At 34.7% G+C, this 18,311-nt stretch overlaps 2 protein-coding genes across 3 annotated transcripts in view; one reads left to right on the forward strand and one right to left on the reverse strand.

The window, feature by feature from the left end:
* The window catches only part of sort1b (sortilin 1b), a 32,606-nt gene extending 31,243 nt beyond the window's left edge, over positions 1–1,363 (reverse strand). The window contains exon 1 of the mRNA NM_001126465.1: positions 999–1,363. Within this exon, the coding sequence (NP_001119937.1) occupies positions 999–1,268 (270 nt within the window). The 5' untranslated portion in view covers positions 1,269–1,363. The remainder of the gene's footprint in view (positions 1–998) is intronic.
* A 5,282-nt stretch (positions 1,364–6,645) lies between these two features.
* sypl2b (synaptophysin-like 2b) lies at positions 6,646–17,591 on the forward strand. 2 transcript variants are annotated; one of them, NM_212669.1, is given in 6 exon segments: positions 6,646–6,702; positions 6,948–7,022; positions 8,879–9,000; positions 9,989–10,193; positions 12,618–12,809; positions 16,320–17,591. In NM_212669.1, coding segments are annotated over 5 exon segments (699 nt in total). In that variant the 5' UTR covers positions 6,646–6,702; positions 6,948–6,953; the 3' UTR covers positions 16,431–17,591.
* The last annotated feature ends 720 nt before the right edge of the window (positions 17,592–18,311 follow it).

Consider the following 18,311-nt stretch of genomic DNA (forward strand, 5'->3'; position numbering starts at 1 on the left):
ATTTAAGATAGCTTTCTACAGAAACCCAGAAGCTAGGTTGACACATAAGTGACTAAAAAGGAGAGGAAGTTGGTCAGAGACAGAGTTGGTGAGGTAAAAACAAACTGATGTTTCAAAGAGGTGAGGTGTGAACCAGCCCTCAAACACCGCTTTAATATGTTTGGTCAATGACAAGATATTTCCGAGAAAAGGAAGTCATCACAATGACTATAATGTCAAAATGTGTTCTGTTCCATTTTAAAATAATAGTTATACTTGCTTGATTTGAAAAGTGGTTTGGTAGAAATTTAAATGCATTATAAAGATGCATACATAGGAACAAAAAATTAAACAGGTTGTACCAGTTTAACTGGTTCTACAACTGCTGCAAGTCAGACTGCACCTACTGGTCAAGTACACAATGAAACACAACCATAAACATTTTAAAGTGATTATAATAATGAAAAACGAAACGTATTCTGAGGTCAAGACAGAAGGCACGAAAAAAAATTAACCTTACACGTCTTAAACCAGTTTTTTTTTTTTTTTTTTTTTTTTTATCAAACCATCCTTTTAAAATGAAAGGCTCATTTTAAAACACTTCACATTATTTATATTTCTATTCATCACAAAAATGCAAGAAATGTGAATGCGTTTGAGCTAAACAAATGAGTTTTTCAACATCTAAATAGGTTTTAAAGACATTTAAACACGTCTTCCTAAAACAATAGCAAGCTCTGTTTTGTTATTTCTTTATTAGGAAGTTAATACAGCCCAGTATAGTGATTGATTGTATGCTATTTATACAATCTAGCTTGTCAATATTGAATTACTCACTATAAGTGTTTACTGTTTAGAGTTAATAGCCGTTCGTAAATCAAATAACTTGTTCTATTTTCAAGGAATGCATATATAGATTTATCAGTTATCTCGCAAAAATGTCAAGTTAGGGTGCTGTCTAAGTTAGAGAAAGACCCTCTAGGTTTTAGGGTTGCGCTCATTGGTGCAAGTGAACTTACGTTGTGCGTATTGCTAGTTAACTTGCTCTCATATCCTTCTAACGTTAACCCATTACATGAGTCTGAGCCACGGTCGGTGCTTCTTTTATGGATGCGATGGTGAACCCGAGAAAAATCTGCATCCGATCCCGTCCCGAGCAGACTTCTGACGGATACCGGAGACTTCGCATACAGCGGGTGCGCGTTAGAGGATCCGGGATCCACATGGAAATCCACACCAAATGCCATTGGAAAAAATAAAAGTGCAATAAAGTGTCCTAGGCCTCTCATTTTTCGTCTTCGGAATATTTCCAACAGGACTGTGTTGCTGGTTAAATGCGCATTAATTCCTCAGTGTCTCGCTCCTGAGCGGTTGCTGACGTTCTCAACATAAACAGACTGCCTGTGACAGCGAAAGGTCCCTGCTGCTTATATTATTAGTGCTGCCTCCTCAGAGAGCACAATCAACGCCCTTTTTACTTCATCTAGACAATTTCCAAAAATAGCAGAAAAATCATAGACCAGACAAGTTGCTCTAATGGATTGTATCCTTGACTGTTTTTCGTGTAAAACACTTCAAATACATGCAACCCGAAAAAAATAACGATGAATAGAATGCACCTTGCAGAGCCTGCATGATTGGCTGCTGCGGCTGGGGCGTTTTTCTGATTGGTCAGTGGAGGCGGATTCATGTTTCTGTGATTCCCTCAGTCCTTGTGGACAAGTTAGTGTGACACGTCACACTTCAGCGGACAGCATTGTGCGTTTCATATTGAAAATGAATTAAAATTAATAATCAATACGGCAATAAACTCAGAATTTAATAACCCCAAAATTCACAAAGCTTTATGAGACGCTAAAAATGTGCATGTTGTTTCATGGGCTGGATCAGATGCTTTTTTTTCAAAGCAAAGTAAGGAATACAAGTGATTGCTTATAAAGGGGTAAATAGTCACCAGAAGTGCTAGCAATGCAAAGTTTCAGACATTATTTAGGGAAGTATGTTAAAAGGGATTGATTGATTGATTTTGATTGATTGGTTTAGATCAGAGATTCTCAAACTTTTTTCATTAAGTACCACCTCAGAAAAAAAATTGTCTCTCCAATTAGCACCAAAATGAGCAGTATTGAAATACAGTAGCGTAGTAGGCCCAGTAAAGCAGCTACAGCTCTGCACAGTTAAAAAAAATGTGACAGATTACCTCAGAAATATAGACTATGTGCAGGGTTGTCCAAACTTGCTCCTGGAGGGCCGGTGTCCTGGAGAGTTTCGTTCCAACCCTAATCAAGCACAGCTGAACCAGCTCATCAAGCTCTTTACTAGATATACTAGAAACTTCCTGGCAGGTGTGTTAAAGCAAGTTGGAGTTAAACTCAGCCGGACACCGGCCCTCCAGGACAGAGTTTGGACACCTCTGGCTACATGTCATGTATGGCATGTTCATCTATACATACATTTTGAAGTATATGTAGCATGTACATAACATATTTAATTTCTCTGCGTACCACCAGAAGGAAGCCCGCGTACCACTAGTGGAACATGTACCATAATTTGACAGCCACTTATTTAGATGTAGCCTGCCTGTTTTGAGCTCTCTATGTAATTTCTCAAGAATCTCATCATCATGTTTGGTCAAGCAAGGAAAAGTTTCTGGAAAGTGAATATCCACGGGTAAAGGCCTGGTCTTTATTATGTTTTATAGTTGCATGGCCATGCTATCTTACAATGTGGTAGGTCAGTTGGTCAAAAAAGATTACCTGAATTAATGACTGAACTACTCAGGAAATTTGTTGATGGCTGTATCTGGATGGAGAGCCAGAGTGACAAGGAATATGAGAAGGTTTGTTATACACTCACGACCACTTTATTAGATACACTTTACTAGTACCGGGTTGGACCCCCATTTGCCTTCAGAACTGTCTTAATCCTTTGTGGCATAGATTCAACAAGTTACAGAAAATATTTCTCAGAGATTTTGGTCCATATTGACATGATAAAATCATGCAGCTGCTGCAAATTTTTGGATTGAGAACTGGTGACTGTGGAGGCCATTTGAGTAAAGTGAACTCATTGTCATGTTCAAAAAACCAGTCTAAGAGGATTCGTGCTTTATAACATGGTACGTTATCCTGCTGGAAGTAGCCATCATAAGATGGGTACACTGTGGTCATAAAGGGCTGGACATGGGTAGCAACAATACTCAGGTAGACTGTGGCATTGACACAATGCTCAGTTGGTACTAATGGGCCCAAAGTGTGCCTAAGAAAATATCCCCCACAGCATTACACCACCACCACCAGCCTGAACCACTGATACAAGGCATGATGGATCAATGCTTTCATGTTGTTAAAACCAAATTTTGACCCTACTATTCGAATGTCGCAGCAGAAATCGAGACTCATCAGACCAGGCAATGTTTTTTCAATCTTCTGTTGTCCAATTTTGGTGAGCCTGTGCGAATTTTAGCCTTAGTTTTACTGTTCTTACTGACAGGAGTGGCACCCAGTGTGGTCTTCTGCTGCTGAAGCCCATCTGCCTCGAGATTCTATGTGTTGTGCTTTCAGAGATGCTCTTCTGCATACTTTGGTTGTAATGAGTGGCTATTTGAGTTACTGTTGCCTTTCTATCAGCTGGAACCAGTCTGACCATTTTCCTTCAACCTCTGGCATCAAAAAGGCATTTGAACCCACAGAACCGCTGCTGACTGGATAATTTTTCTTTTTCTGACCATTCTCTGTAAACCCTAGAGATGGTTAGGTTGGAAAGGACAGTACCTAATAAAGTGGCCAGTGAGTGTAGGTGATGTTCTTCATCCCATGACATTATGGTTAATCTAGTTGAAATGAAAGATACAACTGTGTAGTTTAGTTTACTAAAGCATGAATGAAGGTCTCAAATGATGTGACCGAAGCCATGCATGATCTTCTTCATTTTATAAGATGAATAAGCGACTTCAAATGCACATACTTTCTGCTTGTGTCTTTACAGCTTAATGATTTAATATGCCTAAATATCAATGCATGACTCAGTCAGATCATAGTAAAAAGATGGTGGAGCTTTCCAAAGTGCATCATGGAAGAAAGAAGCATCTGCTGATGCACTTCACAGTTCAGCCTACATCATAACTGTGTATTATCTGTGTCTCTGACTCATATTATAATGAACAATTTTAGTGCATCTTCCCACAGATTCAATCCATTTTATTCTTATATAAGATGACTCTGGAAACAAAGTGAAAGGTCAGTTTCTTAGTTTCTTTTTCTTAAACATGTTTGATCTTTTGAACGGTTTAAATGTATAGTTAGACATTTACTCTTTTTTCATTGTGTTTATTTTATGTGAATTGCATTATTGTTACTGCATATTGTGTGTGTGTTTGTGTATTTTTGGAATGGTTTAGCATAGCCTATCCCATGATCACAAACCATGTGACACAGAAAAAAAGGCTTATTGTGACTTCCATCATTGCCCTATAATTATGATCTGCCATCATGCTTATTCTAGATCTGCACTGCTGGCCGGGAGCCACATGCTTCCCATTGATTCTCATCCTGTCCGCTCCATGGATAATATTTGCAAAAGAAGCAAACCACAGCATGGACGTCATTGCTTTTGCAAGCAAGATTATAATTCTTAATATCAGGCCAGTGAGTCTGCGGTGAAGCATTTCACTAACTCTGCAATGCATGAAAATTATGCATGGGAAAACCTGTCATACAAGTAAAGAAGATGTGACCTGAATTCCTCAGAAGTGACTGTATAATGTTTGGGCTCCTCCTGTCCATTGAGAGCAAGTGGGAAACAAAAAAAGCTTTTATCACTCTTTGTGGATCGTTCTAGATTCTCCAGGTGGCAGACTGTTCTTTTTTACCCTCAGCTGTGATTTTAAGGCTAAATAAGGAACTTTATATATGTGAACGTGTTACTTTTGCACCATTCTCTGTATGTTAATGATGTTTACACAATGCAAAGGAAACACATTTAATTGTGTGGTGCCATAACAAACCAAACATACAAGTTGTACTTTTTTTTTTTCATTTTCTTTGCTTAAAATTTGCATACTTGCTACTGGCATCTGGCAAGGAAGATAAATAAACGTTGATAAAAGACAAGAAAAATAATTGAGCATTTACAAAAGATTGCTGATTATTTTTTTATTATTAAAAACTTTGATAATAGCGTCCTCTTATGGCCATACTACAACAACGTTGAATGCTGTCAATCATTTTAAAATTTGTATTCTTATATAGTATTTTTGTATTTTACATGTGTCTTTTTGAAATTATCGCAGAAATGTCACTAAAAGCTGGCATCATGTATGCGTAAGTTTGTACAAAAACATATAAACATTTATTCATTATACATAATTTTTAACTCCAAAAATGATAAACAGAAATTTTATTATATATATATATATATATATATATATATATATATATATATATATATATATATATATATATATATATATATATATATATATATATATATATATATATATAATAAGCAAATAAGGATTGTTTTTTGTTGTTGTACTGACTTAAAATTTTTTAGAGTGTATATAATATGTAATATTAATAGCCTAGTTTAATAATAATGATAATAAACATAAGTATAATAATATGTATTCATCGACTCTGCTTTTGCATACATTTATAGATTACCTTTGACAAAACATGCATTCTTTTCAATACAAAAGCTTACTAACTCAAAACACAAGATGTAAAAGGTAATTTAAATCATCAATGTTCTATAATAATTTGCCTTGACACACGTAAACATCTTAGAGAGTAAAATCTTCAAAAGAAATTATTTACGGTCATTGTGTCAATAGTATATTTGTATAATTTAAGCATTTTAAAATGTGATATCATCTAATTTCAAGTTGTACATTATCCAGGTTAAATGTAATCTTTTTATTTTCCTTTTTTTTTTTTTACCATTTGTTGTATAACAGAAAGGCAGAAAAAACAACAGAAATCAAACTAAAAACAAAGAAATATCAATAGGTTATCTGATCTGAGTATATATATATATATATATATATATATATATATATATATATATATATATATATATATATATATATATATATATATATATATATATATATATATATATATATAGAATCTATTATATATCTATCCTCAGATCAGATAACCTAGAAAAAATTGGAAGTGAAGAAGTACTTTCTTGTTAAGTGACTCTGGAATTGTAAGCAATTTTTAATCTTATATAAATGCTATAAATAAAATCTTGCAACTTGAACATTTGCATTAATTAATGAAAAATCTGCATAAAATGAAAAAGATTAATTGTAAATCAGACATTAAAATGTTTATATGAAAAATATTACTTTTGGAGTCAGAAAAATTCTGTGAGTAATATTTGAGAATTCAGATAAATAAATTAACATCTTGCCAAAATTGGAACACGTAGTTGCATGATTAAAATAAGTGAGAAAGAGTTTCAGCGTTATTCTGACAAAAAGGAGCATTCTGTATCAAAGTCTGATCCAAATCGTTTCTTTAAGGTTAAATGTAATCATTTAGCTACCATCCATCTAGAACTGCATCGTGAGCTCATCATCATAAGCCCCGGTTTGTCTGAGCCCCGGACGAATCACGTCACCAATCACGTGCTCAAAACCATGTCTAAAGCTGAAACAAGAAAGGGGAGAGGAACTTTGACAACTTTTTGGTATTTGTCTGGTGACTACACAAGGTAAGCTTTCTGAATTTGACTTATTTTACTGTAATACAACATAACACGGCTCGCTTTCTGCTTTACATACTTGATTTCGCTCAAGATAAATGCTGCATTTTCTACAGACTTGATAAACTTGTGAAAAGAAAAGAAAAGAAATCCGATATAAATTGAGCCGCATTTCACATATTTCCGGGTGTTTAGTGCTTTAGTGTTTCCGCGTTTTCTACAGTTGTAACGGTTTGTTGATGCTTTATTTCCAGAACACAATGAACGGGTTTCAACTGGACCTGAGCCCTTTGAAAGAACCACTGGGATTTATACGTGTGCTGGAATGGGTACGTGCTGTTCAATTAATAGCATTTGTTTAGCCTAAAGTTACATCATCACATGATATAAAAAAATATTAATCACACATTATTATTGTTGCTAATGGTGTTAAATATTTGACTTGAAGTCAAAGTTTAAGTGTTTATAGTTTGTTCTTAAAAATGAATAAAGTTCAAGATAAAATTTCCATAAACAAATACTGTACGTTGTAAATTCCTTTCAGTACTGTTTGGCCTATGTTTGAATTGTAGCTCATTCATTTACTACTTATTAAGTTAATAACCATATAATGACGTAATTTAATACAAAATGTTCACAATGTCAACATCATGTTCCTTATTTACAAGATAAGCATCAGATGTTATTACCATAATACCGCCTCTGAGGTTGTTTGAAACACACCATTTCCTCTCTAAAATGAATGGCATCAAATAAAAGGAAGCAGAAAGCAATTAGGCTTTTGATGTTCATTCAGATACCTTTGGAACAAACAACTTACTACTATAAAGTTAGCTGTATTTTTATATAACCGGCTTAGTACTATATAAGTATGCATGCTATTGCTGTTACAGTGGCAAACCTGAACTATTTTTGTGGTAAGGGCCTCCACCACCTCAGGCGTTGCAGTGTTTGGCGGGAGGAGGGGTCTTTCTCCACTCCCTTGTTTTCATAACCATTTTAAGATATAGTGTAAGAAAAAAATATTTAATGAAAACGCCAAAATTCACATAAAACAGGAATCCACTACATTTACAAAATATATGGAGTTTAAATGCATTATTAAAATGAGTTTGCAGAAATAATTATACAACAAACATCAGCCATAACTGCCTCCGAACACATGATCACATGACTGGACTTGTATGTGTCCTCTACACACTCTGATGTTCAGATATTTATTTTGGAGGAAAACAAGCTAATCTGGTTTAGTTTTGCACATACTTCAGAAATTAATTTTCTTTTATAATCATCGGGCATCTGAAAACGTTGATCCTCAACAATTTTATTGTTACACCATTTTTAAGCAATAACATTTGAATCAAATAAAATGCATAAGCAGATGTGCTGCAGAAGGTTAGACATAAACAGGACAGTGGGCAGGCAGAGTTTGAAATGTTATTTCTGTTTCATTCATACTAGATACTATAGGGCGCCCTCATGTACAATCTGCATATGTATGTTTCCAAGACAATAACAAACAGGCGTTTTCAACTTCCATTGTTAAACATATATAGCATTATATCCAAGCAGCATGTAATAAACAAAATAGTACATAATAATAATAATAATAATAATAATAACATAAATAAACCTTAAATAATACAAAAGAGGGTGGCGCAGTAGGTAGTGCTGTCGCCTCACAGCAAGAAGGTCGCTGGTTCGAGCCTCAGCTGGGTCAGTAGGCGTTTCTGTGTGGAGCATGCATGTTCTCTCCGTGCGTTCGTGTGGGTTTCCTCCAGGTGCTCCGGTTTGCCCCGCTGTCCAAAGACATGCGGTACAGGTGAATTGGGTAGCAAAATTGTCCGTAGTATATGAGAGTGAATGAGTGTGTGTGGATGTTTCCCAGAGATGGGTTGCGGCTGGAAGGGCATCCGCTGCATAAAAACATGCTGGATAAGTTGGTGGTTCATTCCACTGTGGCGACCCCGGAATAATAAAGGGACTAAGTCGAAAAGAAAATGAATGAATGAATAATACAAAAGAAAGTACATAACATTCAGGGGGTTCAGTCCATGAAATCTGACAAAAGTTTAGAGAGCTTTAGAATGCACAGCCCTAATGCATGCTTTATTTGCTTACCATTTATACAGTATTCTTTCACTGAATTCATTCATTCCAATCTGTCACTTTCACTGTTTTTCAGATATTTGCCATTTTTGCTTTTGCCACAACTGGGGGTTATTCTGGCTCTACTAGTTTCAACATTGTCTGCAAGGGCAGCAGTGTCACCCAAGAAATAAATGCATCCTTCAGCTACCCTTTTAGGTAAACCTCATTAAAGAGTCTCTAATAAGAATTTTCAAAATTCTATGTTTTCACTGCCATTGTGTGGACAGCCTGTAATGTAATTAAAAAAGAAAGATCTTGAATGACTTCCTAGGTCATGAGTAGACTGATTTTTATGTAAAGTACTCTGGATAATTTTTTTAGGACAATCAAAAGGATGTGATGTTTGTGGGCTTCTCTCAGACATGTGAAACAAATGCATTACACAGTCTTCAAACAATGGCAAAAGTACCATGACCCGACGACTCTATAGGTGTAAACCATATGTACAGCTTAAGTTTAAAGCAACGTGTTTGCTACTTTTGTACTTTTTGTCATATTAGTGAAGTAAAATCACTGTCCAATAAGACAATTTACTTTTCCCTTTCTTAGATGAGTTTAAAATAACAAGAATACTTCCATCTCAGAAATGTAATGCTCTAGCCTGCCATCTTTGTTTCTATCTGTTCCCCATGGAAGCTCATTCTCTTATTAAGTATAGGATTCAATGTGACAACGTTAATTTTAATTCAGCAATTTAATTTTTTCAAAAATAGTTAATTAAAATAAAAATGAAGTCACATTACATTAAAAAAAGGAACTCAAATATTATTACTTATCTTTTAAAAGCATTTTATTACTTATGTAGAAAAGTAATATTGTTATGTAACTTGCATTACTTGTAATGGGGTATATATATATATATGCATCTAGATTCGTTTTACTTTCAATAAAACAATGAAAAACTTTCCTGTGAATGAATCAGGGCTTTGAATCACGCAAAGTGTGAACATGAGCAATAAATTGCAGGCTGCAGGTCACTAAAAGCAAATGATTCTGAATTATACATATTACAATGAGTTTTTCAGATATTTGATTAAATTGATATTATTTATATAAGATAAATTCTATAGTATTTATATTATTTTACATTGTATTTATTATTTTATGCCTTCTCTTATTCCCCTTAATTTTTTTTGTTTAAAAGGCTCAATACGCAGAGTTACAAAGTCCCAACCTGCGAAGCCAATTCAACAACCTTTCGAACCAGACAGCTGACCGGAGACCATTCATCATCAGCTGAGTTCTTTGTTGCTGTCGGAGTTTTGGCCTTCCTGTACAGCACAGCTACTCTTGTGTTGTACCTGGGTTACCAGCACCTCTACCGTCAATCTCCTCGAGGTCCCTACATTGTGAGTGTTTAGGATAAAGTTCACACTGTAGCTATTTTAAGTGTTGTAACCGCCTCTATGTTCTTGCATCCTTTTAATGCTCATAATGCTTTTTAAATCTGTGTACTAATTTCACATTTCAGATCTGTTTAAACCCGAATTATCATTGCTTTATGAAACAGTCATAACCTAATTTTTGTAAACTACAACCAGATTGTATCAATCAGAAAATTAGAATTAGATTTTTTTAAATGTTACAGTGTTTTACTGGTTTATTCATTCATTCATTTTCCTTCGGCTTAGTGCCTTTATTCATCAGGGGTCGCTACAGCGGAATGAACTGCCAACTTATCCAGCATATGTTTTACACAGCTCTTCCAGCTGCAACCCAGTACTGGGAAACACCCATACACTCTCTCATTTACACACATACACTACAGCCTATTTAGTTTGTTCAATTCAACTGTACCGCATGTCTTTGGACTGGGGGGGAAACCGGAGCACTCGGAGGAAACCCACACGAACACGTGGAGAACATGCAAACTCCACAAAGAAATGCCAATTATTAAATTTCCACTAGTTTTTCCTCCATTTGTTTGGGTCAAAGTAGACCATAAATGAGCGCTTTTAACTTCTCTCCCAACCTTCCACTGGCCTGCAGGTATATCCAATATCTCATGGGCGTTGGTGACTCATTGGTGATTCTCGCAGACTGCATCTTTTATTGTTCATACTGTGTGATTGTTACTCATATGAACGGGCGCGGATTTGCCTGCGATTTTGGGCATTTGTTAGCGATATCTCAAAACCTGTAGCTAAGTCAAAATTGGGGATAAAATCATGCAGTCGGAACTAGGCACAACCCAGCCAGGAATCAAACCAGCGACCTTCTTGCTGTGAGGCAACAGTGCAAACCGCTGAGCCACTGTGCCACCCTTGGCTGGTTTATACCTTTGTTAAAGGTTAAGAAAATATTTGAAATGTAAAATTAATCATAACCAACACAAAAACTATAATGTTATTGCATTTTTTAAATTTTTTTTTACATATTTATCAATTTTACATTTGCAAAACTTTCAACCAAGGGATCAGTGTTTCATGGTTTGTGACTATGTAAACTTATTCATCCCAAAAGTGTTTTAGATATGGGAGAAAGTAGACATAAATATAGCAAGTTTTACAAATGTTTTACAATAGTTTCCCAGAGATGGGTTGCAGCTGGAAGGGCATATGCTGCGTAAAACATGTGCTGGATAAGTCGGCGGTTCATTTCGCTGTGGTGCCCCCAGATTAATATAGGGACTAAGCCAAAACGAAAATGAATTTATATATATATATATATATATATATATATATATATATATATATATATATATATATATATATATATATATATATATATACACTGGGGAAAAAAACATTCAACACGTTTCTATACATAATAATTTTATTAACTAATTTCAAATTAAATAAAAGAAAATATTTGTTTTTATCTTTGCCATGATGACAGTAAATAATATTTTTCTAGATATTTCTAAAGATACTAGTATTCAGCTTAAAGGGCAATTTAAAGGCTTAACTAGGTTAATTAGGTTAACTAGGCATGTTAGGGTAATTCAATAATCAGTTAAAATCATTGTGTAATCAATAATCAATTTAAATCATTGTATATGGCTTGTTCTGTTGTTCTGGGGCGAATAATTTTGACCTTAAAATGACTTTTAAAAAAAAAATTAAAACTGCTTTTATTCTAACCAAGATAAATCAATTAAGACTTTCTCCAGAAGAAAAAATATTATCAGACATAGTGTGAAAAATTCTCTGCTCTGTTAAACATCATTTGGGAAATGTTAATTCATTCATTCATTCATGAAAAAAAATCAAAGGGGGCTATTTATATCTTTTAAAAGTCTGAATAATATGAATTATATGGATTCTGAAGAAAAGCATTTTTTATATATTTAATATTTAAAAAATATCTTTTAGAAAAATATGTTTCTCTTCAAATAACTTAAGATATTAATTTGAACAGAAGAAAAAACAAACAAAAGTCAACCCCTTCATTCAATAATAAATACTGTAATAAGTTAAGTTAATTGATACTGATGTCTTCCTGGCCTATTTTAACAATAGCCTTTTCAGTATTATGCTGGATTTCAGCATTACTTGTTTGCTGGATGATCATTTGTGAGCTGTTTTTGAACCGTGTGGGAGTGTGAAGAGTTTCACTTGTGTGTAAATGAGGAAACAGAGGGCTGGGTTTTTCTGACAACAGCTGCAACTGTTAAAGTCTGTTAAAGTTTGAAGTGCCCTGAGGTTAATATAAGCACATGCCAGTTCTTAATATAAAACATTAGTGCATGGATAAAAGAACCTGGTCAATTAAATTAAATATGTATCTATCTGTACATATATCTCTGTATTTAATGGTGTACATTTTTTTAGGATCTACTGGTAACTGCGATCTTCACATTCATCTGGCTGGTTTGTTCCTCTGCCTGGGGAAAAGGCCTCACTGATGTCAAATGGGCAACCAGTCCAAATTCACTTGTGTCCCTAAATGAAGTGTGTAGGCAAGAATTGAACAAGTGCACTGCAGGACACACGCCGCTGATGGGCCGCCTCAATTCCTCAGTGGTAAGAGGATTATAATGAGCAATATATTCAACTTGTGAAGCGCACAGAGGATTGAATTGACTGATTGATTTGATTCATCCTGGTTTGCCAGATGTTTTTTTATCATTCTCCTCAATATATATGTTCTGGCTGTGATTGAGTGGATATTATACTGATTCATTTTAGAGCAAGACAATGCAGGCAAAAAGCTTTTCCAGTATAATAGAAAGAAAAGATCCAAAATACACTTTTAAGTGTTACAAAAATAGAATTGGGATTGGGCCGTAGGCAAAATAGATGTAAATAAAACATCTTTATTTAATTTCCTAAACAACAGGATTCAATCATCTGTATTGCAAGCAGGCCCGGATTGGCTAATCGGGAGGACCGGGAGATTTCCCGGTGGGCCGGTCCATTTTTTGGCTGCGAGGGCAGGTGTCCCTAGCTCCAGAATCTGTTGCTCTCGGCAGTCACACTTTTTAAATTTATTTATTTATTTATTTATTTATTTACCACAGTCTTTTTATTCATTATTTTACAGCAGCTCTGCTCTTTTCATATATAACCAGCCTGCAGGTTAATGATGATATTACTCAGATGAGTCACCTTGTATAAATCAACTATTGTGGTTTAGTGTTTAGCATGTTAGATTGCGACCCCGCTGACCCGGGTTTGATCCTTGTCTGAGTATGTTATTTATTTTTTATTTTTATCATTTTTATTGTTAAGACATATAATACAGTTAGGGTTGTTGAACATTTAAAGTTCTAAAGCAGCTGTTTTCTCAAAAAAAAAAAAAAAGATGTGATAGTGTAATTAGAAACTGAATTGGAAATGTCCTTATTTTAATATAGTCATTCGTGAACTGAGGTGGGCCGGTCTGAGGCTTGAAACTCCAGGGCTGAAAAAGAGTCCCACTCCGGCCCTGATTGCAAGCTACTCTTTGGCACGTAAGGTCAAAAACTGTAGCTGCGTTCCAATTCGCATACTTATACAGTACTAGGTCCTAAAAGTATGTACTTTTTTGTAAAAGAAAAGTATACTTACTTTTGAGTGTTTAATAGAAGTGTATGCAAGCTTTGGGCAAAGAGCATAGAATCACCAAGAGGCGACGCTCTAATGCGATTTGGGAAACAGCCACTAGATGCCGCTAGTGTCACGTGGTGGCCATTTTGGAATGAAAATTCTAATCAAACCTGTCAACATTGGAATGTGAAAATAAAGGATATGCCCACCATAATAAGGGAATAAAGAAAAAAAAATTATTATTTTTTTGATTACATTAAATAACAGGTGTACACATATAACGTTATAATGCAAACATTTGATTGCTTTCCTAACTTTTTATGCTCATTTAGGACGAAATTAGTTGTGTTTGAAAAATAAAAAACCCACCAAGATCGACATCCTTAGATATTACTGTTATTAATTATGTGTATATGTCTGTTTAAACAGGCACCCAAAACCCAGACTTTCACTCCGCTTCACATCGCGTGTACAGAATGCGTTTTATGAAACAGCATCTATCAATATGGAGCGCGTCAGCTGACAGTCATGCATTTTGAGGATTGCATATGAAGAGGAGACGGCACCTGTAATGAAAAGGAGAGGAAATCACGCTGTTTTTATATTTCTTTCAAAGTGTTTTCCTGCCTAAACACAGCGAAAGTACAGAACAGACTCACATTTAAGAGCGAGGGGCGGCCCCTGGTGGTTCGGCTGTATGGGTTGTGCATAGGGAGGCTCGGCTCTTTATTGTTTATTTGCCACCATTCAGAGAAAGACTGAAAATACAGGAAAAATATGGGAAAATACCTTTACAGGATGATAGCAGGATAGAATTGTAAAATACGCGGGAATCCCTGGAAAAACGGGAGGGTTGACAGGTATGATTACAATAGAACAACAGCATATTATAAATCTGTAAAATAATTTTAATTATTTAAAGTGCTGATAATTGGGATAGTAAGTGTTTTATTGTTGACTTTCAGGTTGTATCTCAGCTTTAATGCGCTTTTTAAATAAATAAATAAAAAACAAAGCAGCTGCTTGCCAGGGGCGCCCCCTAGGGTAAAACATGTCTTGATATAAGTTCACATTGTTGTTGCAGATCAAATATAACACGAAAAATGCTATTTAAATATTTTCCAGTTGGCTAGGTATTGATTAATAGTCATTCAAACAACTTCACGAAGCCTCTCTACTTGACGTTTGTAGTTTATATACACTTTTTTACTCAAGTTAGTAGTTCTGATCAAATTCATGTCCAATGTGCTATGTATTGTGGGCAATATTTGCAGTTAGCACTTCAAGTTTTTACTGGAAAAAGTAATCATCCGGAAACCGTTGGCATATCCTTTTCAACATACTATTCTTTGGGACATACTAATTCTATTTTTGAATACTTTTTTAGGATGGATAATATGTGAATTGCAAATATCTGTGCCTCCTACCAGGGCCGGAGTGGGACTCAATTTCAGCCCTGGAGTTTCAACCCGGCCTACCTCAGTTTACTACTGACTATATTAAAAAAACGCAATTTCCAATTCAGTTACTAATGACACTATCACGTCTTTTTCAAGGAAACAGCTGCTTTAGAATTTCAAATGTTTTTCATAAATATGAGAACATTAAAGGATAGCTAAGTCTCCGACGTACATTCTTTAAAACATCACAATGTGCTTTCCTGCAATATGTGAATATATATTCTGTGCAAAATTCTTTATAGATATCCAGTCCTTTGTAACAGTGGTCACACAAAAAAACATAAATAAAATATGTACACCTATATAAGTAACCCAAACAGTATTATATGTCTAAAGACTAAAAATTAACCACAGTGGCGCTGTTATGTCGGTGCATTTGGAATAAAATATAAGTATTGCACTGTAATCTTAACCACAGTATTACTTTCTATTGATGGCTCAAATTTTTTCTCGCCTTTTTAGATTGCTGATCAAGATATGTCAGGTTTATTAATGTAGTGAATCATCTGATTTTCATTGAGCAGGTGTAATATTCATTAATATTAATTATTCAAATTCTTATATTCACTAAGGTGCTGCTGTTTGGGGTTGAATGATAGTTACGTCATCATTAACCTGCAGGTTGCATTTTGCTCATGGGGCTGCGAGAAAATAAATAAAAAGAGCGGAGCTGCAGCAAAATAATGAATAAAAAGAGTGAGGCTATGGTCAAACAAATAAACAAATGAAAAAAGTGCGACTGCTGAGATTGCAAGCAGCTAGGGACACCTGTCCTCGCGGCCAAAAAATGGACCAGCCCACAGGGAATTCTCCCAGTCCTCCCGGTTAGCCAATCCGGGCCAGCCTTCTACCAACGCTCTTCCTCAATGCAGTGAAGCCACATATATATGGTACCATTCTGTCACCTAGTGGCCAAATGCCATTATACAATGTATGGCACCAACACTTTTTTTTCCAATACTTGTTTTTTTTAATGATCAGATTAATTCAAAATGAATCAAGTGATGTTAATAATGATGCACATAACAAGTGTATATCTGTTTAGATCTTTGGATTCCTCAACCTTATCCTGTGGGGAGGAAACTGCTGGTTCCTTTACAAGGAAACACCGTTACACAGGACAACCAATCAACAAGAAGGAGCAGGACAGCAATAATGAAGCAGCAGGTCACATCCACATTCATCAGGCAGGTGTTGTTGCAGTATTTAAGTGGTGTGCTACATTGCACCCAGTCCACTGAAGTGTCTACCTGATGTGATGTCACAAACGTTCCAAAGGTCTTCGCCTAGAATATTTCCATTACCATCAGATATTTCGATGTTCCACATTAAAGCAAAGCTGCATATTTACAGAAGGTACAAGGCCTAGCCAAATCTTTTTGTACGATATTAACATCATTACAGTATTATATGAATGTCATGTTTCAGATTCCATTTCAACTTGTTACATGAAATGTTTTTGACTATTGTTTGCTGAATTATATTTTGAATTGGATATTTAACTTGAAATTGCTGTTGATATAATACACCTTTTTATAACGGTTTAGGTTGCACAATACTCATTGCTGTTGTGTTTAGTTGATTGCAGTTTGTAGGCCTGTCATGATATTTACTGTTTGTTGTACAATATGTTGCGCCAAAACATATTGTTATAAACGATATTATCGTCATTTTAAGACTATTTTATGACACTCATTATGCAATGCCAGAATGACAGTATAATATCATCACAATGTAAGTACACTCTTTCAAAGAACACATCATATTATTTTCTTATGAAGATTTAATTTAATTGTAGTCATTTTAACAGTTTAATAAATCGGCTTTGGAATCAGAATGTGAAAATGTTTATTCTAAAAAAATAAAATAAATAAATAAATTGCTACCAGATCTATTTTCAGTTTATGAAAGTCTACTAAGAAGTTAACAGTAAATACTTTTTAAACCACACTGACACCTCTAATATAGAAGAGATGTTGCACAATCAGCTGAAATGCTGCTAGAATTGTTTTTTTATGTATGGCCGATATATATTGCATCACCAAAAATGATTGAGGTCATGTCCATGTGTTGTGCGATAAGTCGATATATTGATTATTGTGACAGGCCTAGTACATGTAGTTTGCCTTATAAGATATCATCTCAGTTTACTTTCACATTGTATTAAAATTTCCTTTTTAAAACGTGTGTGCCTTATAACTTAGTTTATATTTACAAATGTTTACATCAAATCTGCCAAAATGTTTTGTGTGTGTGTGTAGGTGTTCAACAAAGATGGAGGCTTTTTTTTTTTTTAATAAAAAAGAATTTCATTTGATATTATTAGGGATTGTTTTATTTGTGGCTCATGTGTGCATATATTTCCTAATTACATAATGGAAATTATTTTCTAATTATATTTGAATCATGCAAACTGCGTATAAGGGGAAACATCTATTTCTATAAAATTATGAATGTACAAAATATAGTTCACTATATATTTATAATAAACTGTTGATGCCAATGGTTTATGAGGATGTTTTAAATGACTCTATATGCAGTGTTTATGAGGTAATAAACTGAAAATTGGGTATTTCCTATATGGGTATTTCCAGCAGTTCATGTGTACAGACACGAACATTGTGATGAACTGCTCTTTTGAATCGGATCTTTTCAATGAATCACTTATAAACCTGTTTGAACGATTTGTTCATGAATCGAATTGAACTGAATTGAGTAAACAGATCTTGAGTAAACAATTGTAGCTTTTTAAACTCACTTGTCAATTCAAAACATTTTTTATCACATTTGTTTATTTTTACAGACAGATTTTGTGCTTTTTTTGTTTGCTTCGGTAACAAGTCAAATCGCTCGAGTTTCTATTAGCATCTATACTTTTCTTTGATTTGTACATGTAAACATAACATTTTATTGTGATTAATTGCTTTGCTGTGATTTTACTGAAGATGAAGAACTGTGACATCTGACCGTTACAGTGAAATTGGAAAAAACATTGGGGACACTTTTAATGGCAAAAACAAAATCAAACTAGTCGAAT

The sequence above is a fragment of the Danio rerio genome, chromosome 8 (assembly GCF_049306965.1).
Source record: "Danio rerio strain Tuebingen ecotype United States chromosome 8, GRCz12tu, whole genome shotgun sequence".
NCBI classification, from domain to species: domain Eukaryota; kingdom Metazoa; phylum Chordata; class Actinopteri; order Cypriniformes; family Danionidae; genus Danio; species Danio rerio.